At 42.6% G+C, this 24,948-nt stretch overlaps 1 protein-coding gene across 8 annotated transcripts in view; it reads left to right on the top strand.

Annotated features, from left to right (window-relative positions):
• The window catches only part of ARHGEF28 (Rho guanine nucleotide exchange factor 28), a 127,515-nt gene continuing 102,567 nt past the window's right edge, over nucleotides 1-24,948 (top strand). For 7 of the 8 annotated variants that reach the window (XM_072859264.1, XM_072859268.1, XM_072859267.1 and 4 more), the window contains exon 1: nucleotides 12,484-12,567. In XM_072859264.1, the coding sequence (XP_072715365.1) occupies nucleotides 12,499-12,567 (69 nt within the window). In that variant the 5' untranslated portion in view covers nucleotides 12,484-12,498. Of the gene's footprint in view, nucleotides 118-8,191; nucleotides 8,236-12,483; nucleotides 12,568-24,948 lie in introns of those variants that run through there. The other variant, XM_072859265.1, reaches the window with a different exon arrangement.

The raw sequence follows: 24,948 nt of genomic DNA, 5'->3' as shown, positions 1-24,948 counted from the left end.
CGGGCGCGCCCCGCCGGGCTCCCGCAGGCGCGGCCCCGGCGGCGCTCGGCAGCGCCGCCTCCTCCGCCGGCAGCGCGGGCGGCGGCGGCGGGACCTCGCCCGGGACGCCCCGCGTAGGTAAGGCGGCCGCTGCCCTCGGGGCGCAGCGGGGAGCCCGGCCCGCCGCACCTGCTGCCCCGCAGCCCCCGGCCCCGCGGGGAGGGTGGGCGTCGGGGCGGGGCTGGGCTGGGCTGGGCTGGGGGCGGCGGCGGCGGGGTGCCCTCTCCCTGCTCCGGGGCGCGACGCCAAGCCCCGGGGAGCGGCTGCGGCCGCGTTCTGCCGGCTGGGACGCGGTCCTGGCGCCGCTGTGCGCGGTGCGCCCGGGCCGGCTCCCCTCCTGTCCGGGGAACACGTCTCCCGTGAGCTGTCAGCTACCGTCCAAAGTCCCAAAAGTGGGGAGAGGGAGGAGTGTTTTTGTTCGTATGTGGTTTTTTCCCTCGTTTGTTCATTATTTTGCCGTAAGAGCCGCTCGCGGTTTTCAGTTCTTGTCCCTGAGTCGGCAAGGTATTTGGTTTTAAGCATGAAAGTGCTTGCCTTTCTCAGCCGGAGCAAAAGAAGTTTTAAACTTATTTAACTTCTTTAACAACAGAAAGATGTAAAGGAAATGAAAGATTTTCTAACGGTAAAACCCTGAGAAACAACTTTTGAAGCAGTTCTTGGTAGTGTTTTTTTGGGACGCTGGTGCGTGCAGTGCAGCTTAGAGTTGCACAAGTTTTCAACCTGCACAGTGATTCTTATACAGAAAAAAGGCTCTAAAATCCTTCTTTGTTTCTATGGACTTACTCCTGCCTCTGTATTTGGTCCTATACAAAAATGGACATAGTTCTTCTCATTGGTCATAGTAAGGCACATGAATGCCATGGAAAGCCTAACAGATGACACAAGTTTTTTCTTTTGTAGAGATAATTTGTTCTCTATCACACTTCGTGGATATAGGATTTCAGGAGGCATTTGAGTAAAGAGGGATTTTTCTACATAGGTAAAAAAGTAACTGTATTCTTTGACTTCGCTATGAAAAATCGACAGGACAAAATCTGCTGAAAAGATTTAGAGTACTTCAGTGCTTTTGTGTTTCCAAAGTGGTGTTTGAATATCCAGTGCAACAAAGAAAGTGATCCTGTAGATGTATGTTAATAATAATCTACCAGGAAACTCATCTGGCCTTCTCAGTTGACTTGTAAATTAGACATTTCTGCCAACATTTTGTTACATAATATCAGGAAGGAGTATTCTTTTTCTCGATCCGAAACTGCTGCTGTTATTCAGGAGAAGTTCCCATTGTCTCCCCCGAGAATAGTTCCTTTGTGGGGCCGTTTCAGAAGGGTATCGTGTGTGAAATGGCCCGACATTCTTTTGATCTGAATAACACCTTGAACAAGAATTTGCATCAGGATATTGGAAGGGTAGTCTATGACTAATATAGTGACTCAGAAGATCCAGTTCTAATTTTTGTCTTTGCCAGCCAAAAACCAGCTCTCTGCATGGCCACACATCAGTCAGTCGGCACCTGCACATGTCTGTTTCCTGTTTATAGATCGGGGGATAAGGTGATGTCAGGGCAGGAACATACATTCTCTGTGTCTTCTACAAATAAGTCTTTTAGGTTCTAAGGTGCTACCTAAAACAGCAAGCAGAATTTGTATCAGCATGCATGTTTGTGCCCAAGTATTGAAGCTACAGAAGTCTTCGGTTGCGCCAGGAGTTTTCATACTTTTTGACTAGAGCACTCCTTTTCTTCTCTTCTGTATTAGCTTGAATATTACTACACCTGTAGCATCTTCTCAGCCCCTGCCTCAGGAATGTTTTTGGAATTTTCCTCAATGTTGTCTGCTGAAATTCTTAAAAAATTACAGAATTTTCAAAAATGTACAGATTTTCCTTCTGACTAGTTGAGCTGGGTGAGTTGTATCTTTCAGGCTCAGCATCATTAAGACAAGCAGGTACCACTAAACTACATTAATAATTAGAAGAGGATTGTGAGGTGGAGGAGTCGCCCTTCTCAATGGAAGCTGCTTCTGTGAATATCAGAATTATATCTAATGACTTTTGATATAGAAAATTTGTTTCTTGCTCTTAATGGCTGTAGAGTTTGTTGTGCTGTTCTAGCTGTTCATGAGGGTAGAATGCAAATTACAAAAGCATCATTAAACACACAGTATGTCCTCTATCTTTGTTCATTAGTTGTAGCGGTTTGGTGGATGGCCAAGCCTGAGCAATGATGAAGCGTCACAGATAGCGTTGGAGCATGCATTCGTAGAACCAAACGTTTCTGGTTCACTTCTTTGCTACCTTGTCAGTAAACTGTACAACTGTGCTGTATGAACTCTCTAAAGAGTTTGCTTTTGCTCTGGTCTCATGGCTTCACAGTGCCCAAACTAGGGAGTAGTAAACTCTAAAAGCCATTAAAAATTTCATCATTAGAAAGCTACTATCTCTGTGAAAACGGGCATTAAAAGGAGTATGGGAGGTGAGACAGATGTCCGGCAATGGTATCAGAGAGATTTTATTTTGTTTTAGTAACCTTACGTATACATGTGGTTTTATTTTTGTCTTTCAGTAATGTATAGTCCATGTTCCACATTTCTAAGGTTTCTAAAATCTAGAGCCCCATTTTAATTTTAGTTGAAATAAAAATGCTACATTAGGAATGTTAATACAGGAATGCATAGAGAATACATTTTGCCAACCTCAGGAGCAGGCTTCTGTCTAAGAGGCATTCTTCTAGACTTGTTTTTGTGTTTTAAAATCCAAATCTATTTTTAAAAGGTTAAAAAATGTGACCCTTTTTTGGAGACTCTTTAAATATTTTCCCTGCCAAGGAGCACAAAATGGCTGTGGCTTTAACAAATTAAAGAAATACGATAGCCATGAATGGGGTGATGTTTTTTGGAGGAAGATTTAAGTTTCTTTTTGTCTCAAATTGTTGGAAAGAGAGCTATTTTAAAAGGCTTTAGCTGCATTTCTTCTGTTCCTGTGCTTCAAGAGCAACTAATGTGTGGTGAAGTAATCAACACTAGTGCAAGCTGCTTCATTATAAATTTAAAAGGCAAGGGTTTATTTTACCTCTGTTTGAATACTGTTAGAAGGCTGTAGACAAATGTGCTTGTGAAGCTGCTAGCTGATGGTTTTGCTTTGTCCCCTCCCTATCCCCCACGCTCTAGGTCCTGAGGAGAGCCAAGTGTAAAAATGAAAGATCATGTAAAAAACCTTAGCTGTAAAGGTGTAAAACTCTGACTTTGGGAATGTAGTATTTATTATGTGTGTATTTTCAGCTTGCTACTTTTTTCCTTTCGTTTAATTCTTCCAAGGTCTTTTAATCAGGTTCAGAGCAAGGATCTGCATGTAAAAGAACGTTCGGTACCACGTTAGACCTGATCGCTGCACAGCACAGTTCCTGGTGCTTGGGAAGCTGTGAGCAAGCCTTTAGATATACGTACGTAATGTAACTCAGATGGAATCTGTAAATTCAAAAATACAGTTTGGTTCAGTTGCTGTGCTTGTTGAGAGGAAGCAGTGGGATGAACACCGTTCATGGAAACTGGCTGGTCTGTGAGCACCACACTGGAATCTCGCTGTTTTTGAAGAGTATTAAGATCTGAGAAGTATAAGCACAATATGTACAATAATTTGTATCCATCTTAGAGGCTGTCCTGTGGGTTGATGTAGCACCTACCTCCTACAGACTATTGCATGGTAAAAAATAATAAAACAGTGATGATGGTGATGTGTAACACAGTCATCCAGTGGAAGAGAGCTCGGTAGAAGACCTCTTAATATGTGTGTGCTGCTAGACTTTTACAATGCACAAGACATTTTGCTTAGTCAAAGATGTTAGATTTTAAAGCCTCACAAATGATGCTCTGGGAACTCCTGCCTACCTTCCAGTGGCCTCTGGGTGGGACGCACCCTTGCTTTCCTGTGGCTCCAGTTGATCAGAAATAAAGATTCAATATGCTTGACTTGATAGTGGTAATAAGACTGTAATTCTCAATGTTTTCTAGACATGAGTTTCCATGTGACCATCACCAAAATGAAATATAATTAAAAAAGGAAGAATTGAATTCCAAGGCGTCTGCGAAGCATCATTGGGGGTTTATTTACATAGCTTGACAGTTTTGACATTCAGTCAGTTGCTTTACAATTTATGAAACAGCAGTAGTGGTCTGTGGCACAGAGGTGTGGGATTATGGTCTGAAAAGAGAGTAAAGGGAGCGGGGTGCAAAGACCTCATGTTTTGTTGTCTTTGAACTGATACATGGAAGAGAAGTTTGAAGTATATGTTTTATACCACTGCTTATTTGCAAGGCTTGCACAAACAAGCAGCCATTTGCAAGGCTTGCACAAACTGTGGTCTGGTGCTGCTTAACGAGCCATGGAGGGTCATTATGGCAGCAGTGGAGCCCTGAGCCCGTATGAGTGGCTGCTGGATCACAGAGCAGCATCAAAGCCAGAGTCCTGTCTTCACCTTCTCTGTGGTCTTTCTGCCACAGTTATATGCTTTATTTACAGCGCAGAGGACAAAGTCAAGTTGTGAATTGTAAGCCAGGTTGCTGTAGGATCAGGAAGTGTCCTTTTGTGTTTAGGAAAATGCTGATGATACGCAGTAGGTGCTAGGACAGCCAAATAGTAGTCGCAGTGTTGGCTGAAGGGTCACCTTGTCAACCTGTAGAAATGCCTTTCTGCTGAGATTTAGATAATGCTTTTCCTTATCGAATTTCTTCAGTATGTACAGAGTAAAAAAGTTTGATAACTGACGTCTTTTCCATTAAAATGCAGTTAAGTCAATACCTGATGTTTTTGTTTTCCATTGGTTCATTTCCTTATTGTGGTCCTTCTAATATGTCTTGATAATTGGGGAAACTATGCTATAAAATGCTAGAATTTGTAACGTTGAAACAAATTGGATATATGAGAGTCCCATAATTGGCAGCCAATAAATAAAATACTGGGTGAGGAAAAGCGTTTGAGGTATTATTGAAATGTCTTGCATCTTTGATAAAACCCAAAATACTTGTTGATGTACTTGTCAATAACTTGAGCTGGTCAGGAGCCTGGCAATAGCATTTGACACTAGGTTGAAGGGCAGATTGTAGATTGGAAATAAAGTTAGTTAAATAAAATTATTTTCAAGATTTTTTGTTCTTTTTTGTATATGCACCTCTACTTGACTGAAACGTGCTTCAGGACTCTCCAGTTTGCAGCACACCACAATAAATGCTTCCATTAAATTTACTGCTGAACTGGGTGCTGGAAGGGTTTTTTTCTGTGTATAGATGAATCCTGCTACTGCTGATGTTGGCATGAGCTCAATATTTGTGCATAATGCCTGAAACTGGACCTGTTTGTCTGTTAGATGCCTGTCCTGCTGGTTTCTGTGTCAGAGGCACAGATGTTAGAGGCAGAGATCAGGTGTTGCTCTGTGAAATGATGGGTATCCATGATGTCAGGCAGCTCGACCCTGCCCTCGCTGTGCAGAGAAGGACTGCTCCTCAGCACGTGAGAGCGGTTGTCTACGTGGCACCTCTTGGGCACTGGGGACCCTGCCTGTTGGGGACCTGAGCAGCTCTGTACTGTACCGAGAAGGTGAGCAGTAGGGTGCATGTGATATTGTCTCCTTCAGTCCCTTGTTCTGAAATGGAGGTTGCACAAGAGCTGCTCTTGTGCTGAGCAGAGCTAGCCAGAGCTGAGTATTTCCTCCCTACGTGCATCCTCTTCTTCTTCCTGCCCCTCCCAGCCACTTCCAGCAGCCAAGCTGAGTTACTGTAAGCCCCAGATGGAGGAAAGACGTGAGCCATTCGTGTAAAACTTTTTTCTAAACAACCAGCACTCTTGAGAGTGTGAGAAATGCAGAAGAGGTCGCTTAGTGCTTTGTGTTGACATTTATTGGTTCTTGTGCAGGAAGCAAAAAGAGTACCATTAGGTACACCTTTGTATCCAGTAAACACCATTATAAGCTGGTTTGTCAGGGGAGCGCATATCAAAAGTACTGATCGTATATCAGCATGGTTCTAGTCAGTGCTGTATGGAAAACATTGATTGCTTCAGATGAGCTAAATCTTCAGGTTATTTATCTGCTCAGGATCTGTATTGAGCTAGGTACTTAGTATTTCCGAATGCATGAGGATCCACAGTGTGACACAAGCGAAGGGTGAAGGGAACTGAAGTCGGGGTGGCATCATCTCTCCAATGAGTTGTGTTTGTATTATCCAGTACAAAAGAAGTTTATTGTACTGGTGGTGCAATGATAATCCCCCAAAGGAAGGGCTCAATTATGCCTTCTTGTGCACACTTGCGGTAGAATAGGTAGACTAGACTGGATACCTGCCTTTCTCGTCCTTGCAGAGTAGGATGTTGAGATACATCTCTTGAGGCTCTGGAGGTCAAGATAGTCATATGACAGAAGTAACGAGGAGTAGGTCTTATTCTGTTGGCATGGCATAATGATTTGAACGTGCTCATATTTTCTTGCAGAGGAGATGGTGGAGTTTAGTTTGGATGTGTTCCTTTAAAGAGGGAGAACCATTGCAGGTGAAGGGATTCTGTACAGCAGAATAGAGCAATGGTGTAAAACGGCTGTCTGGCACGTCTCTCATTTCAGCCAACCATGAAGCGATGCCCTGTATGTACGTAATCTGTGTGTGGCAGTAATTGTGAGTTGGTGACAGGTCTGGGACAGAAGTTAATGTGCTTCATCCGTTCTGTAAGGTGACACTTGTGAAAAGCTCCACCTTAAAATACTCCCTGTGGAATTAATGTTACTGTTTCTTAATTTCTCTTGTAACCCTGTTTTATTCTGTACAAACAGGACTGTGCTTCCCATGCTGCTGCTCTTAAGGTTGGGTTCAGGATGCTGTTGCTGGAAACTGCAGAGCTTTGTCTCTGTCAAAGCGAGATGCCTTGGAGTCAGCTGCGGGATACCTCCTCCCTCTGCAGAAAATAAGGAACCCCTCTGTCTGAGTCTCGCTGCTGACTAGGCTGGCTGGATTAGTGTTTGCCTTGATACCCTTTTCTTACAATATGAAAGGCTGGTGGTTTTTTTTTTTTTTTGGCTGAACGTTTATGGCCAGTGACTTTGTAAAGGGTTTTGCCTTCTGTTTTGAAATTATACTGAAGTCAAACCACAAGAATGTAGGTACTTGTGAATGTAGAGGAATTGACAGGCATCAGGAGATGAGTATTAGCAAACTCGTGGGTTAAAAGGAGTGTCTGCTGGGGTGGTGGATCGGTCATTTTTGTTTTTGATTGAAGCTGTGCATTTAATTTCTGCAGTTTGTCGGCAGGGATCCTCAAATCCTATCTGACTCATGACAGGCTGTACCTGTGCATTAACAAGCAATGAGCTGCACAACTGTGTTGTTCTTGGAAACTGTTCAGCTGCAAAAACAAGGCCACATCTGAACTGACACAGCCTCCTTTTAAGACAGACTCTCTTTTTTCATAGCTTGTTTCGGCAAGTAGAAGACTTGTGCATAGTTGTTGAGCCCACCTTGCCGTTTTAAAGATGCGGAGTTGCTTCTGGTATGCTTTTCTCATTTGACAGGAATATTATTTTTAGAGTATGAATTTTGAGGATTGAGTTTGAAATACAATAGTAGAAATCAGGGTTGCTATGATGATTGTAATTATGGTGATTCCAGTGATGACTTGTATCAGTAGGTTGCTGTTCAGGGTAGTTAGGGTGACCTGCCTTGGGGATATCTTCTGTGAAGTTGCTAAAAGAACAGCACCAGACACCTGGGATATTGGTGTGGAGTAAAAGTTGCTACAACTACATCATGAGGTCAAATTCCATTTTTTGCCTCTAGAGATGAAGAACGCTGCAATTCCCACTGCTTCATTTGCTGCAACTATGAATGTCTCAGTGGCTGGGCTCAGCCTGACCTGTTTTGTTTACTGTGTCTATTGTGTGAAAAGCACACAGCATGTTGACTAAGACCAGCCACCCCTCCTCCAGCCTTACACGGGCATCATTACACCAGTGTTTCCTCATTCTGGGGAAATCTGGGGCAACTGGATAGGTGATAAGCTTAATATCCATTTTTTCCCCAGTTGTGGAAGGCGTCGACTTAGTTTGCAGACATGAATGGGGTATAATGATATCAATGCCTCCTGATGGGTGTATAATAATTCCACTGGTTTATTCTGTTTCTAGATGCTGTGACAATGGAGTTGAGCTGCGCTGAAGTACCTCTTTATGTAAGTTCTACAACACTAGGTTTCTGCCTGTAGAGTCGCTTTCTTTTGGGTTACGGCTCATTCAAAAGCAGGGTGAATGAAACCAAAACCCATTCTCTGGTTGTCTGAGACCGCAGGCTGTTGAATGTTGCTGTCTGATGCAGGCATGTGTGGGGATGATGGTTTTCAGTACTGTGGCTCAGTTCTCTGAAGTAAGTTTAAAATTATTTCCCCTTTATGATCACTATTTTCTTCTCCTTCAGTAGTCTCAATTGCAGTTTTCAAAAGCATAGTTACTGCCTGTGAAGAGACAGCACTCACTCTCTCTTTCCCACAATTTATGGCTGTTTTTTCCCTATAAAATTCCAAATTACCATTCTCTCCACTTCCTCAAAGCAGGAAATTGTATGTATGTCAAAAAATGAGTAAGTTGAAGTTTGTAATCAAATGGATTTTTTTCTGCAAAACCTGAAGTGATTGCTTAAAATAAGTGAACTCAGAGTTCAAAAACAGGTAGTAACAGGAGTGACGACATGCATTAGATAAACTTAATTTACTTGGTGCCTTCAGAGGGATGTGAGTACGAGGATTAAAACTTGGGCAATCTAGTCGTTATTATTAATAAACTCTGGTTGTCTTTTTTGGCTTGTTCTGCCATGGTTTGCAATGAGAATGCTAGTAGCAGGGGTACATGAATGTTGGTGTCTAGGAGGGTAGGGGGAGGGCACTGAATGGTTTTCAAAAGGGTGGTAAAAAGTGAAACAAAGACGGAAACAAAACAATTACCTGCTTATTGTGATGATATGGGGATGGAAATGGAGGAGTACAAATCATCTGCACCCCGGAATATTGAAGGAACATAGGATTGCTAACACACCAGCGTTTGCATTGTATTTGTCAGCTTGGGAGTGGGAACCTCAGGCTCGCAAAAATTAGATGCAATATCGTTAAAGGCAGTTGGCGGGGGGGAGGGATCTGTGAGGCCTGCTCATGTGATGGTTGTGTGGTGCAAGGTTTTAAAAACAAATTTTGACAGAAAGAGTAATCAAGGACATGGTGCTAATGGATAAAATTCAACATGGTTTTATCATAGGCAGCTGCGGCAGACTGATCTGGTATCTTCCCACGATAAGATAACTGACCACTTAGAGAAGGGCAGTGCAATGTGCTTAATCAAAGTTGTTGAAAATGAAATACTTGATATCGTGTCTCACAGGAAATTCTCATGGAACATAGAGAAGGTGGAGATTAATATAAAGAGATAAGGATATATGAATACTGCAAGGACAGTTATTATGGTAGAGAGAAAGATATTAAAAGTGATGCTCCTTAAGGATCATACTTAAGGCCAGTTCTGTTTAATATTTTGATTATAAACCTGAGAGCCAGGTGTAGGCTTGTGAAATCTGTGTCAGTCTGTGGACATCATAATATTGGGAGATGTTGGTTAGTACTAAGGAGAATTCAGTTATTACGTGGGAAGATTGAATTTTCTCACCTTTTATTTACTCCAGTTAATAAGAGCATGGTACAAAGCTGTGCATTTGGGGACTGATAGTGATACATCTCTTATGAACTAGGGACTCATCAGGTGGAGGCAGAGAGGGCTTGGGGTGTATTAGTCCCTTGTAGAGTGATGGATGTGAGAATGTGATTTTAGTTGGGAACATTTGTCCTAAGCTTGCTTTGCATAAGCGAGAGCCTGTACTGGACCTGAGCTTTGGTAACTTGCTGGCTGTGGTCCTGAGCTTTGGTAACTTGCTAATTGTGGTCCGCAGCCTCTCACCAACCCAGGTGGGCAAATCCCAGAGGGGCCCCTTAACTTGCTAGAAACCTGATGAGAGTGGTTTGGATTGCTGTTAGGCGGTCACCAACTTGTTATCATGTGGGGGGAGCAGGTGGAGATGGTGTCTTTCCTCTGGGTCCCCAGTGTCCTACCAAGCCTGAGGACAGTGGTGGAACATGGACTGTCAGAGACTTGCAGCGGGAGCACCTAGGGTGAGTTTCCCAGAAACTGGGACTGTAGTAATTTTTTAACAGCCTCCTATGTTTTGTGTAGGTGAGTCTGTGTGTGCATATGTGGGAATGAGGGTACCTAAAGCTTTCAGGGCTTCTGCAGGGAATGGGAAGGGGCTATGTGAACACCCTAAGGTGACTCAGAAAGATTCAAGGTTGTCTCTCAACCCCCATCTAAAACTTGGGGAGCTCTTGGCAGACCTTATACTGGTCATCTGAGGTTGATGTAGTTGCTCTGGTGACTTAGTGTCTGAAAGTCTTGCAGCTTTGCAGTCTTGCCCATCACAATATTATTCCTAATCTGAGTACTTCTCAGCATGTCTGGGAAGATCAAAGGGTCTGTCCATCCTGAAAAAGTCCTTGAGTCAAGGCATTTCTTTTCTCTTAGCTGGGTCCAATTACTTCATCAGTTCTGGAAACTCCTTCCAACTGCTCCTGCTTTATTTGCATGACTTTGCTGGAGAACACAATCAAATCAGCATTTAAATTAGACATGAAAGTCCTTTCTGATTGTGCAGTTCCTTAGACAGTTTTCATTAAGCAGTTCTCTGGCTAGCTGAGCTTGTCTAAAATCTGTTGAATCTTCATCCATAAGGAGGGATAGAGAAAGCATCTCTTGGGAAGACTGAGGGAACACCGCAAATATTTGCACTGCAGTGAATTCAAGTATTTCTCTGATGTGTTCCAGTCCCTTTTAAAGGACACAGTGGAACTATAAAATACCATGTCGTGACAATTATGTACTGTTTGCATGCAACTTAAAAAATGTCAGCATACAGTTATAACACATTATTTTCTGCAGGAAAAGTGGAAGTGGGCAAAAGGTAGGAAGTAATCCCTTCTTTCCAGCCTCTATGAAAGCATAGGTTTTTGTTCTTTGAGAGAGAGATCTACTGTATGCTGGGTCCAAAATTAGGATGCTTTTCACACTGTATTTAAACATACTTAGCATCTGTATCAAGTGGATTTTACACTCTTGTTTATTCCAAGAATGTCTGTCTGAGAGGCTTGTACTTCATGTCAAATTATCTGAGAATAACTGCAGTTCTGTGTTTATAATACACATTTTTAAAGATTATGTAAGGTACTTTGTTGACTTGCTGTATGTGAGCAGCTTTTACACAGCTGGAGGATGTATCCATACAGTGCTGTTACTTCAAACCGTCACACTTTGTCAGTACTAAATTTCTTTGCAAATCTAAAATAGTATGTGTAATCTGGTTGGCTGAGTGATGGCTGTTTCTTTTTTATTACATAAGAGGGAATGCATTCAGAAAGCTGAAGGACCTTGCTGGGTAATACAATTTTTGTGAAATATAATTCAAAAATACTCAATTAAATTACTCAGGTTCAAAAATGCATTATTTTGATACACCTCTCTTTATATGTAATTTTTGTGGCAGCAATATGATTAAAATCTAATTACAACACACATAAATGTCATGGTTTAAAAAATAAATGGTAATGAAACAGAAAATTAAATATTTGAAGCACATGCGTTTCAGTTAATTTGAGGAGCCTGTTTCCGGCTTCTAGACAGCAAAATACAGTTAACCACATCATAAAATTACTCCTTATAAGCCAGTCTGATTTTCGGGATTGACTAGCCAAGGTTAAACTGAAACATCATACATGTTCTCTTGTCTTTCAGTGCTAATAATACATTGTTTAAGTAAATAGAACTTGATTTTAAATAGCTTTTGCCCTCCTAAATTATGCTTTTTTTAACTGATACAAATACAATTATATTTATCCAGTTCTTTCTCTAAGGAGAGCAGTGAGCTGAGTCTTTTCATGTCACAGTGTACTAAACACAGTATATGGAATAAGGCCATGCTGTCTTCAGGCAGCCACTGGTTTCACTGTAGATGGAAAACAGACTATCTGTGAAAGATAAAAAGCAAAATGTTTGATGAAGCACTTTTCAGATATTAAATAATTTATGTATGGCAGTTGTTCGTCCTATTGAAAGCAGTTTCTAGTGTGGAAAAACAAATCTCCCTCATGGAAAATTCTTCCTTCTTATTTAATGGGTGGTGACTGTTTTTTTTTTTTGGTTTTTTTTTTGTTTGTTTTAAAGAAATGTTATTGACCACCAACATTGATCTTTGACATTGAAAGAAATATCTTGCTGCCATGGGGCACACATACCGTGGGAGTAGTCAACTCTCAAGAGCAGAAAATAAGTGATCTCAGAAGTTTGTAAATTATTCTCTGCTGAGAGCCTGATGAATATTTCTTATATATTCAGCAGAGAGAAATAAAGAGATGCTGAGCCACGGAGGATATCCAAAGCAGTTCCCTGTAGACATCAGAGGGGTCTCATCGCCCAAGGAGGTGATGCTGGAGGTTATGTGTTGATTCTGTCTTTCCAAAGGAGTATTTGGATGTTAATTCTCCAGGAAGAGGCAGAAACACAGGCTTCCAGCTTCAAGACTCAAGATCTCCTGGAAAATAAAACTTCCACTTGGTCCTGTACTGTATGTTGCTTACTATTCTCAAAATGCACTTTCCTAAGGTATCACATGCTCCTGCCTACAACCACTGGAGGTGGCTAAAAGTGCTTGAGGTCAAAGCTTAATTAATTTCTCTTGTATTCTGCTACACCAAGTCTCTCCCTCTTAAGTGTCTCTGCGGGTTTGTTCTTGTTTGGGGTTGGGTTTTGTTTCTGACACTGTTACAGGTTCTTTGGTGAAGCGTAGGTGCCAAGGAGGGAGGGGTGCTTATGTATTCACTGTTTAATACCAATATATTGAAGTATTCCTACAAACGGTGAGGGTTCAGCACGTTTTCCTGTGACTGGGTTGGGGAGGGCTGAGGTAGGACATAGCACCAGTCTGCTCGCAGCCACAGAGCATCCGAGTGCCTGGAGACTCTCCCACCTTGGGTAAGCTCAGCAATGGTCTTTGCCTGGGCTGGGTCTGCAGAGTGCCAAGCGTGTCAAGTTTTCTACGGTTTCTTTTTCCCTGACTTTTTTTCTGTCCAGCATGTTTCCTCTTAGTGGTCTTTATGGAGTTTGCATGGTCATGCCTGTTCTTTGCTTGTCTGGCTATTTGTTTGTTTGGGTTGGTGATTTGCTCTGAGCAATGTGATATTGGCTTAATGCTCTCTATTTTAGGAGCCTATGTTTTCCATCACTGTAATAATCTCAGTGCCTGGTGATCTTTGTAGTGCACCATTCCTCACAATGCTCTTTTGTAGTCAGGAGATGTTGTTTAACTTCATTTACAAAGAAGGTCTGAGGTGATGTAAGTGCAGCAACGTGCCTAAAATGTAAGAAACGTGTGGTGAAACACTATCCTGTCCAGGTTTCTCAGATCCTAACCTAGGATGCTAGGATGGGGCATCATCCTTCCTCTGTAACCTGTTTAGAAGTTAAATAAGTCTGTATGAAGAACATTTTTGTGTGCGGTAGTTTGCTTTGCTTTGACAGTAAGTGGAAACTGCTTCTCATGCAGCTTGCTCATGGCATGTCCCAGCAGCGGAGGTGCATCCCATGGGATGCAGATGCATCCTATCTCATTTATAGTTCCAAAGAAAGGAGTGCAGCTGGTTTAGGTGGAGGCAGAGGGAGGGAGGTGCATCGCATCTGCATTCACGGACATCTGCCCTCCGACAATAAATGTGAGCCAGAGGAACCATGTCTCGACATTCGTCCCCTTGTCCTGCGGTGAAGCAGGAGGTACCGAGGCCAAGGGCTGTTCCCATGAGGGTCTGGAGCACTCGAGGCAGTGTGTCATGAATTCATATGCTAGTTCATATGCACGTGCAAACCTGGGCCCCATCCACACCAGTATTTCCCTTCACCGTTGCACCTCCAGAGCTCAGCCTCCGTAGCAGCGAAGGAGGAGGAGTGAGTGCAGCCTGGTGGCTGTGGCTGGCCTTCCAGGTGGACTTGCTCCAAGCAAGTTGAGATGACAGTGTAGTTTCCCTGCTGCCTACACATTAACTGCTGGCCCAAGAGGCTGACTCTCTTAAGAGATAGTAGGAGTGCAAAATTGGAAATTAAATGTGGTTGTGAGTGAGACAGTCTGGCAGCTTTTTTATCACATGCAATATACCTGTAGCCTATCCCTACAAAGGCATGTCTGTATTACAACCCCCGTTAATTATCCCTTGGATCCATGCTGTTTTATTTCCTTCTGTCATTAAGTAACAATTTTGAAGTTTCTTTGATCTTTTGTTACTTTTTCAAAGGATATACCCTCCCTCCAGGAGTTTTTGGGCAAACACCTGGGCTACAGCCAGGTTCATTAGCATCTTCACTGTTTTCTTGATCTGCGATCATGTGGTTCCTCAAGGATGAGCTAGCATAATTCCCTGGGACGCAGTTGAAAACACAACCGCTTATTTACAGGTACCTTGGCCGTAGAACGTATTTGAGTAAGGAACAGAGAGGAGAAAGTGAAATAAGGGACGTATTTCATATCCAAGGGGTGCAGACAACAACAGTAAATCCCTGGATTGATTTTTAAGGTTCTTTCAAAGCAAAGCCTGCTGCAGTGATGGACAATTTAACTACCTGGATTTCTGTGGGTGAGAAACATGGTGAAAGAGAATTAATTCTAAAATGTTTTAGTTCATAAATAAGCTAATTTCATTATCTCGTAAAAAAGGACATAAACCAGGAAGCACTGGCCAAGGAATGAAGCAAGGGAGCTCTGTCCAGTCAGCTGCCAGGGGCCATCCTGCCTTGCCCCGTTGCTGGTTTTCATGCTCCTCCGTTGAATTAGCTGTGGAACTGTTGTACCATCTGCATGCTTGACAGCAGTGGCATGGAAAGGGAAAAATAATTACAGAGTTTCATCATGGACATTTGCATAAGCTACTTCCAGGCCAGTTTCGGAATACACATGGCTGTTCTACAGTGGAGGAAATTAAAGACAAAAGTTTCAGAGTAGGAGTCAAAGTCCTGTTGAAAAGATCAGGAAGCAAAGGGTGGTAGAAGGTTCAATGTGAAAAGAGGATTTTAATGCATATCCAGGGATTGGATTAATTTGGTACTCTGTCAGCAACTCCTAGTTGTCTGGGCTGTTTTCACCTCAAAGGTGAGAGTTTTCCAGACTGCTCTGTGTCGGTTGATGTTGCTGTAGCTGAAGGCAACAATAAAGTGCAGTCTGATATTCACATAATCCTGAACGCTTCTGAAATTCTCAGTTCTGCACTGAGGCCCATGCAAAAGGGGATTAAATAAACAGGGCTTTATTTGTACTCTAGCAGTGTGTCCGGGAATAATTTGAGCACATCTGCTGGAAAATCCATATGCAGAGGGACTCTGAAAACACTTGGTGAGAGAGTTAAAAGATTGTGAATCACCTTGTTTGGCAGGAAGAAATTCCAAATGTTTTTTTTCTAAAGTGCATTATTTGTGTCCCTAGTTAGAGCTAGAGGGACAAACAGGCTGTAATTGTTACCTTCTTCACAAATGCATAGGTTTCATGTACATGAGAATTGGGAAACAATTAACAGAAATAATTCAACAATGTTATTCTAAATGATTGAAGTTCAAACTGATACATGATTCCAGCATGCTTTTGCATGATATGAGTAGGAAGTGGCAGTAGGACTTACATATTGACCCCAAGGTGAGTAGTTGATTGTCTGCCTTGCCAAGCTGTGTGCCTTCCCAGTTTCTCCATGCTGAACTAAGAGAGTTTAAGTGGGAAGACGGGTGGGGAGGGATAGAGTTTTCCACGGTGGGATACAGGTTTTGGATTTTCTGCTCTTGCTATGTGTTCAGTCTCTTCTACCCAGCACTTTGTGGAATGAAGCCAGTTTCTAGCCTCTCTTGCCCATTCTGTGCTTTCACGTTCTTTGCTGTTGCGATAGAGTGGCCACATCCCGGACCAGTCTGTGTGTTCAACCAGGCTGAAACCACTGGCTTGTTTAGATGATGATTTCAAAACACAAAAGAGAAATGTGGTTTAAAATGTAAATGTGCGTTGGGCTTCCAGCGTGCATTTGCTAATGCACAGAGCTGTGTTCGCTGGCCTGATCCAGTGCTGGCTGGACTCATGAGTGTTTTGTTGTTGACCCCTGTGGGAGCCTGGTCAGGTCTGTTGTGGGCGGCTTGCATGGCGGCACACAGAAGAGTGTGCACAGGCTGGCTTGTGTTTGGATGCATAGTTGCTGCCAGAATGAGACTGAGGAAATACATGAGAAAGAATGGGATCTATTTTAAAAGATGTGAAGGAAAAGAGTGGGTACTTCAAAGCATGTCCATCAGCAGTTGGACCATTTTTTGCTCCCATGGTGTATTATTTTTCCTCCATATTTTGTTTTCTTGTTCAGTCCTTATATTGGAATTTTTCTGGGCAGGGACTTTGTGTTTACATATATTTGTGTAGTGTCTGCAACAGCAGAGCTCTGATGTCACATAGGACATGAGAATAATAAGTAATCTGATTTATATATTTTAAATCAAGTCAACTGAAAGAGGTAACTCCTTGTTTTTTAGGTGAACATCCATTCTGACATGTAGCTGTTATTTTCTATTAATATGCCTTATTGCAGAAGTTTTCTGACCTGTGTATGTGAACAGCTCATTCCCAAGATTCTTAATTCCTCTGTATGATTTTATGCACCAACATAAATTGTGTTGCCATTGACAGCAAAACACTGAATGATATTTTTGACGACAGACTAGCAAGAATGTTAATACATGTTTTGGCACTGTGTAATGCTTGAAAAGATTTTTTTTTTCCTTCTTCTTCTTCCTTCCCCTCCCCCCCCCCCCCTTCTTTCTGATAAAGGCATCCAGGCTATTTTTAATTCTATCCAGCAGTTCCAGAATTAGAAGATATCCCATTCTTTACAAGTATTGATTACTTTGCCATATGGGAGACTGAAAACTTTTCTCCACCTTACCTGTTGTCACAGTTTGATGGTGCGCTAAACACAGCTTTAAGACTGCTGGTGATGAGTTAAAGAAAATAGTGGCCATGTGATGCCAAGTGCTGATTTGCTATAAACTTGCTCTCTGGTTCAGATTATTTAAAAACACTGGTAAGTTAATTCTGCACCAGCAGCCAGATCAGGTACTGTCTCTTTTCCTGCTGCTGACATACAGCAGGTGTAAAAAGCACAAAGCTGACATAAGCTCCGTATCGTGTGCTGTCACTAATTCAACAAAAATGAGATTGTGTGCCCGGGTCTGGTGTGGGTCAGGTTAGTGGGGCTGGGTGTTGCTCATGGTACTGTGAAAATGGTCTTGCTGCCAGCTGTACCTTTAAATCAGAGATTAGTCTTGCCAGCCTGTGCTGAGGAAGAAATTAGTGGATGCTTTCATTCTGTTGATCTTCATGATTTGCAGAGTCATTGGGGGGTTTCTCGCTCTTGGCTGAGTTCCTGCAGTCACCTACTTGTGATCATACAAAGTGTCTGAGCTTCTGTGTTTGGCACTAGAATATATTTCTGAAATGTCTGGTTGTTCAAGTTATACTATATTTATGTGCCTTTTGATCTTCCATTATGAGTTAATCCCTTCAATACCCTAGCTGTTCCTTTGCCCTGCCATCCAGTACAGCAGTGCAGTGTGAAAGCTGCATCACACTGCATCACAGCGTTATGTTTTTTTGGCCTTCTCCTTGCTGCATGCCATGCTGTTTGTTTGTGGCCTAAAATTGGGCCAGGCTTCCCTCACAACCTTGGTGAACCATAAGCCCCTGCTGTGTTTGTGCTTGACATCCTTTTGGGGATGGTGCTTTGCAGCAAGGATGAAAGCAATGAGAGCTGAAGAGCTGACAGAAGCTAAACAAAAAGCAAAGGGCTGACAGAGAGGGTGCAACAGGTATAAACAGGACTGAGGAGGGCCATTTTTTGTGATAAGACGATGCTATAGAAAATAAGGACCTGGGCATATTGCATGTGCACTGAATGAAATGAATCAATGAGATGCATAAAGTAGATAACATTAGAGGCAACTTAGCAGTGCAGAGCAGGATAGAGACTTGCAGACTTGTATGTCATTACCTGTTGCTGTGTTTCTTCTTTTTAGAGGAATTGTATTTGATTTTGCAGTAAATAAGCAATATTTTAGATGCCTGCATTTTTTTTTTTAATTCTGTTGGATTCTAATTTCTTTTCCTGGAGCCAAATTTTGCTGTTCTCAACAAGAAACTTGTTCTTCTGTGTGTGTCTGTGAAGAGAGTGAGCCTGTGTTGAGGCTAGTGAGGAGGCAGAAGGTGTAGCTTATTTTGAGGCATCAGCTTTGGGAAAATGCCAGTGTGGCAATTTCAGAAACTCCCAATACAGCAGATGTACTTCAGTTTGTCACCAAGGGAGGAGTATTGCAATAAGCTTGACTGAAAACCCACAAAGTTTAAGGCTGATCTCCTGTTAAAACCCACAAAGTTTAAGGCTGATCTCCTGTTAAAACCCAACGAAATAGAACACAACCCTTCATCTCTCCTCTTCAAAACAAATTAAAAAAATAATCCAGCTCCAAAGTCATCAACAGGCTAGAGCTTAGCTTGTGCATGAAAACAGCTGTACAGAAACAGGGACTGTGCTGAATTATTCGTGCATCCTTCTGGTGCGTTGCTGGCCATTTAGTATCACCCAGCTATTGTGTTATCAATGCCAAAGACTAGTTAGGCCCTTTAAAAAGCCAAAATATGTACCAGCTGTGGAAGGTGGCAGAGGCCATGTAGGGAATTTTTTGGGTGGGAAGAAGTTCCCAGTGCTGTGTGTTAGGTGACCGTGGGGGGGTGCTTTCAGAATAGGGTGGACAGAACCCATCTTTGAGGAATAACTTTGGCAGTGTTCATCCTGCCTTGAGGCAGAAGAGTCAGCTAGTTGACTTCTCAGGATCTCTTCCATCCTTCTTGTTCTTTTTTGCTTGGAGTGTACTTTTGTCACATTGGTTTGAATGTAACAGAATGCTTTATTTTTTTCCAGTTTATTTGGGCTACTTAGCAGTCAAAAAGGTGGCAATAAGTGTTCTACCAACACTTATTTTTCCTTTTAAAAAGCCACCGCATCTAAACCAAAGTGAAGAACTTGCTGATATTTCATATCAAAAGAAGGCAGCTTATCAGTCGTCAGTAGGAAATTTCTCTGTTAGTGCTTTTCTCTTCAGTGTTGTGCTGGGACCTTGCTAGAAGCATCCTTCAGATTATATTCTGGGATGCAAGTGGTCACTGAACCCTTTTTTCTTACTCTTCTGACAAGAACGGAGAGCTGCCTCAGCTGCTAGTCGTCAGGCTTCCCTTGTGCTGTCTCGCCCTAAGCAAACGTGGGGGAGATGCTTCTTATTTGTGCTCAGAGGTGTCTGTGCAAATGCTTCCTCTGCATTTCTCACAAAGCTGCCTCATGCTGAAGAAGTACCTATAAATACTTGGTGGGTAAAGCTGATGTTGCGTGGAGAATCTGCCGTGGTGCATTTCCTGCATGCAGGCAGTGTCTTGTGCACAGGCGTAGAGGCTGAAGAGCGGTGTTTTTCCTGGTGCGAATGAGTGAGGTTCTCAGGGTGCTGGTGGAGTTTTGCAGTGTAAATCAGCAGAGGACCGGCTCTTCTCAAAGCAACCATACACGCATATTTAATTTTTATAAAAATCTACATGTAGGCTTTTTGGCAATGTGTAATGCTAAATATGACCATGTCATCACATACCTTGTCTCCAGTCTGTATGTAGAATTATGCTTGTTCTGTTGCGCTGCATGGAAAGGAAATTAATTATACTCAATTATACTCAGTTGCTTCAATTGGGGAAAAAAACCCCTATTTTTGTTTAAGTTGTTATTATCTATACAGTTAGAAAGTTAATGCTTATAGAGAAATGCCCAGCTTTTATCTCCTATTTTGTTTTTCAGTTTGTTACTCCTTTCCTTCCCTGGGTGTAATTGCTATTTCATTGTGTGTTTAGCCTTGAATCCCATTGCATTCCATTCAAATAGGGCACATGCTTTCTTAAACAAGTCCATGACAATGTTTACTGCAATCTGTCATAGAATCATAGAATCATTTAGGTTGGAAAAGACCTTTAAGATCATCAAGTCCAACCTCAAACCTAACGCTGCCAAGTCCACCACTAAACTGTGACCCTACGTGCCACATCTTTTGAATACCTCCAGGGATGGTGACTCAACCACTTCCCTGGGCAGCCTGTTCCAATGCTTGATAACTCTTTCAGTGAAGAAATTTTTCCTAATATCCAGTCTAAACCTCCCCTGGAGCAACTTGAGGCCATTTCCTCTTGTCCTATATCTGCATGGTGCAATTATTTTCTGAGACATCTCCCCACAGCCTGAGACAATTCCTGCTTGCTTACCAGACTTGCCCCTGTCCCCTCTGCCCTGATGGAGGCAGAGCTGTATGAGATGTATATGAGATATATGAGAATTTATATTGCAGAGACTTACAATCCACGGCACAAGTCTGGGAAAGAAGACATGCTCGGTGGAGGTGAGGAATTATCTTCATAGGTGCTTGTTGGAAAAGTGGTGACTGTCAGATAAAAGATAAGGTAAACAGATCCAGGAGGACAGGAAGGAATATTTAAAATCAATAAAAATGGAATAGTTAATTGCATTCAAGATCTGTTGACAAGAACTGTCTGGTGGATGTTACAAAAATATCACTGAACATTAGAAAGGCATGTTTATAACTTTGTTATTAATGATTTGAGTATAGTTGTTTTGTGTTTATTTACAATTTCCCTACTGCTTTTTTAGCATCTTTTGTGGAGGATTGTTCGTAGTTGCAGCTAAATTGCAGGAAAGGTCATTAAAACTGTATGGCTGCTCAGGGAAAATATCTTGCCACTGTTCTTGTCTAAACACAAGTAAAATATGTTTAAACAAATCACCTTAAAATATGAAGATTTTCTGACGTGAATCTTTTGAACAGTGAAGAAATATTTATGTTAAATTGTAGTGGCTAGTGGCAGCTTACATAGAGGAAAAAAGCCCCATTATTGCTGGCAGTACTTGGGGATTCGCATTTACTTCGAGATGTTGGGGACTTGCATTTTGGGAACAAAGAAGCCATTTTTTTACCCCTGCGCATAGATATTTTTCTTAAAGCATGTAATTACAAATGGGGGGTCTGTTTGTACCATTATATTTACAGATAATATCCTCGAAAACACTGGATAAAACATTATTTCTCAAGCTATTATGTTGCTCATATAGTTTGGTAAAGACATTTTTAGCGTACTTTAGAATGTATTATTTTTATGGTAAGAGGTTGTTGGGAAAATAGATTTATCCAGGCCGTGTATGCAAGGATAGGGATCAGTCGTTGAAGTTTAAGCATTAGCCAGCACGATGGCCTTGATCTGGAAGCCCACCAAAGGTCTTTTTGCGTTGCACCTGTTTTGCTGGGGCAGGTTGCTGGTGAAGAAGATGGTGTTACTGAAATGAGTTTGAAGTGGAAGAAGCTCAGTTCAGGTTAAGGGCCAGTTATTTATTAGGACATGGGGTGGCTTGCAGGAGAGTATGGATCAGGCACACTGGGAGTGCCACGGTTGCCCCGTCAGCCCGTCCTGCATGCCGGGATGCTGCTGTGCCTCAGCCGTGAGGGTTTGCTCCCTCCCTTCCCCTCTCCTCCTCGTGGGGAGCCTGCCCCAGTCCCTTGCTGGGATGCAGAAGAGGGTCAGAGTGTGGCTGGAGGTGGGAGCTCTTCTCCTGAGGCTGTGGGGAGTCTGGTCTTTGCTGCTCCCTACCCAGGACATGGGGCTCAGGGGACCCTGCCGCTGTATGCCTGACCAGGTCAGCTCTCGAGTGCCCTGGAGAAACCAAAGGAAAACATGTCTGAAAAACCTGTTCGGTTACACTGAAAGAGCGCATAGACCTATAAATCCTGTTAAAAACACAAACTTTCCTAATCTCCTCCTTGGCGCTGGTGCCAGGGCAGTGTTTTCACTGGTAGTAAAAGGTATGCTTTCCTTTATGGATCCCAGAGAGGTCAAAGCTGCCAAACACTTGCTCAGTCACAGGTTTAATATGTTGAGAGTTGGGTTGGTGTCTCTCTTAATGCCCCTGTAGCTGCAGCCTCCTCTCCCCGACCCTCCCACATGCTTTTTTGTTTTTTATTTCAAGGATTGCAATGATAATCTTGTCTCTCATTAAGTTGGTGGCAAAAGTCCTCCTGGCTTCAATGGACCGAGGGTTTCTCCCATACTCCTTTTCTTCTGTACAATTTCTGGTATCTTTTTGCAGTTGCAGAGGTTGATGTGGCTGCCTGAAGTTCTCTGCTGTTACAGGCCTGGGTGGTGTTTGAGGGATTTGCAGCTCCCATGTGTCCCTGTGGTGGTTCGGTAGAGTTGAAGGACTTGTTTTGAGCCACTCAGGTGTAAATCTAAGTAAGATAGTAGCTGGCGGGTCTCAGTAAGTGTCCTTTGACTTTAAAATTTGCTTCCTCTACAAGTCCATCGGAATCAACACTGTGTGAACTTGAGGGCAAGGACCTTCCCCAGCATCTACTGGAGAAACCAGCTGTGACCAGGGGCTGTGTTTATTTGCCGAGATGGTGAAGCAGCACATCCTTCCCCATTTGCTTTGATTAAATGGGGATTGAACTATCTGACATCCACATGAACTTTAAGCATACCTATATGTAGAAATAAACCTGTAACTCCCTGTTACATTTTTCCACATTTGTGAGGATATAAATAAGCTTCTTAGGGAGAGGAAGGAGTGGGAGAGTGGTTGAATTGTCGTTAGACAAATGAACATGTGAAAATAGTGTCAAAGACACCTAGCAACTGTTGGATTGTCAGGAATCTGGCCCAGCGAAGTCCTCTGGGCCCACGCTCTCACAGCTGCCCTGTATTCAGACCACGTGGCCGGTTTTCCAAAGATGAGGCGCCTGTGTGACTTATCTAATTTGGGTTTTGGTACCTAGAAGTTAAGCCTAAATTTGTTCTATATTTAGAAATACAGAAGAAATATGCCAGTTGGGATGTGTTTCCAGCTTCAGTGTCTGGAACAAGCTCAGAACAAACATTGCTCTGTAGGAGCACAGTGTCCCCATTTCAGGTGCTGCGTATATCATAGTTTATTTCCGTTGTTTTTGCTCTTTTGTACTGATACGTGAATTAGGGCTTAATTACCTACTTTTATATGCTGATAACCATAATTTTAGTCTCTTCATGCTTTAGTGATAGGTCAGTCTCAGAGGTTTTTTGCAGACTTGAGAAGGTGTTTTTGTTGTGCGTTGCAGAACAGGGTGGGAAGCAGTGGAGAAGTGCTTTCCCCAGATGTGGTGAGAGTGATGCTGAACAAATGTTTTCTGTGAGCATGAGTCTTTCATGGAACCTGTGGAAATGCGTTTCACTGTTGTTTACCTACACTGTTTAATTGTTGTAATACTCTAGTGGATATATGTTTTGATTGAGAGCCTGGATTGAGCACTCAGGCTCTTCCAAGAAACAGCTCTGTTACAAAAGAGGTAGCATTTCCCCAAAAGCTCTGGGAAAGCCTTGTGAAGCAGAGGCATTGCTTTGGTGGAGGAATACATTACTGAGTTTCATTGCAAGATCCAGCCCACTTCCCTCCTTCCTGTGTGCCTTGCTAGGAAAGGAGGAGGAGGATGGAGCTGGAATTGCTCCCACTTCTGTCACTCTCCGAGTTCATTTGTCTGCAGAGGAAAGATCTGTTCAGGTAGTTCCTGCTGCAACCTGCTCCCTGGGCTGGGCTGGCCTTGCCCGAGGGAGCCAGGAAATAAATGCCTCTGCAGGGAATGGCTATAATGGAAAGATAGAAATTATCCCTCAGATTTAAGCTAATAAAATAAGCCATTTTCTTAAAGGGCTAATGTATGGCTTCTGTGTTTCTGCCTAGATGAGATTATTTTGTGTGTGCAAACAAGCTGATAGAAATCGAGTTTGCACACGTTTCTGAAGCTCTGTTGTACTTTTCTAACACTGAGCTTTAACAGCTGCTACAAAAAGTAATAATCCAAAGTAGAGTAGAATAGAATAGAATAGAATAGAATAGACTGTTTCAGTTGGAAGGAGCCTGCAAGGATCATCTAGCCCAACTGCCTGAGCAATGCAGGGCTGACCAAAAGTTAAAGCATGTTATTAAGGGCATTTTCCAAATGCCCCTTAAACACTGACAGGCTTGGGGCATCAACCACCTCTCTAGGAAGCCTGTTCCAGGGTTTGACCAAAGTAGTTGTGGCACTGAAATTTTGTTTTATTTACAATGTATATATTTTTCAATACTTTGTATATTAGTCTTTCCAGGCTGTTCTTATATGGCCTGGGACACCTTAAGTTGTTGTTGGTTTTGTGTTTTTTTTTTTTTTCCTTCTAATAAAGTTCTCTGCATCAGTCTCTTTCCCGGACCTTCATGTGACAAATGCTGGGGATGTATCATCCTTGGGAGAATTTTTTGGCCCAAAGCTCTTCAATGTGTTGATCAAAGTTGTAGAAGAAATGTACAATTGTTGCGAGTAACATTGGCAGCTCTCAATAAAATGGTGGTTTGCCTGTGTGCAGAGCTGATAGCCTGGTAAAGTCAATGCCCTTGAGTGATCTGTATTTAAATGCAGCTGAAGGCAAGGTCATACATCCAAAAACAAAGTGCAAAGAACTCTGCAAAGAACTAAATAAGCTGGCAGACTTTTCCCTCATCTCCTCTTCCTCCTTCTCCACCCTGAAAGGCTGCATTTTGGTCTGGCTGAGGAGCTGGATGAATCCTTCTGCCTTTTCCAGCTGCAGAGTCTGGAGGAGGCTCACAACATGCATCACTTTCTCCAAGTATTTTTCT

This window comes from Ciconia boyciana, chromosome 4 (assembly GCF_034638445.1).
Source record: "Ciconia boyciana chromosome 4, ASM3463844v1, whole genome shotgun sequence".
Taxonomy (NCBI): domain Eukaryota; kingdom Metazoa; phylum Chordata; class Aves; order Ciconiiformes; family Ciconiidae; genus Ciconia; species Ciconia boyciana.
This window is presented reverse-complemented; position numbering and strand designations above follow the sequence as displayed.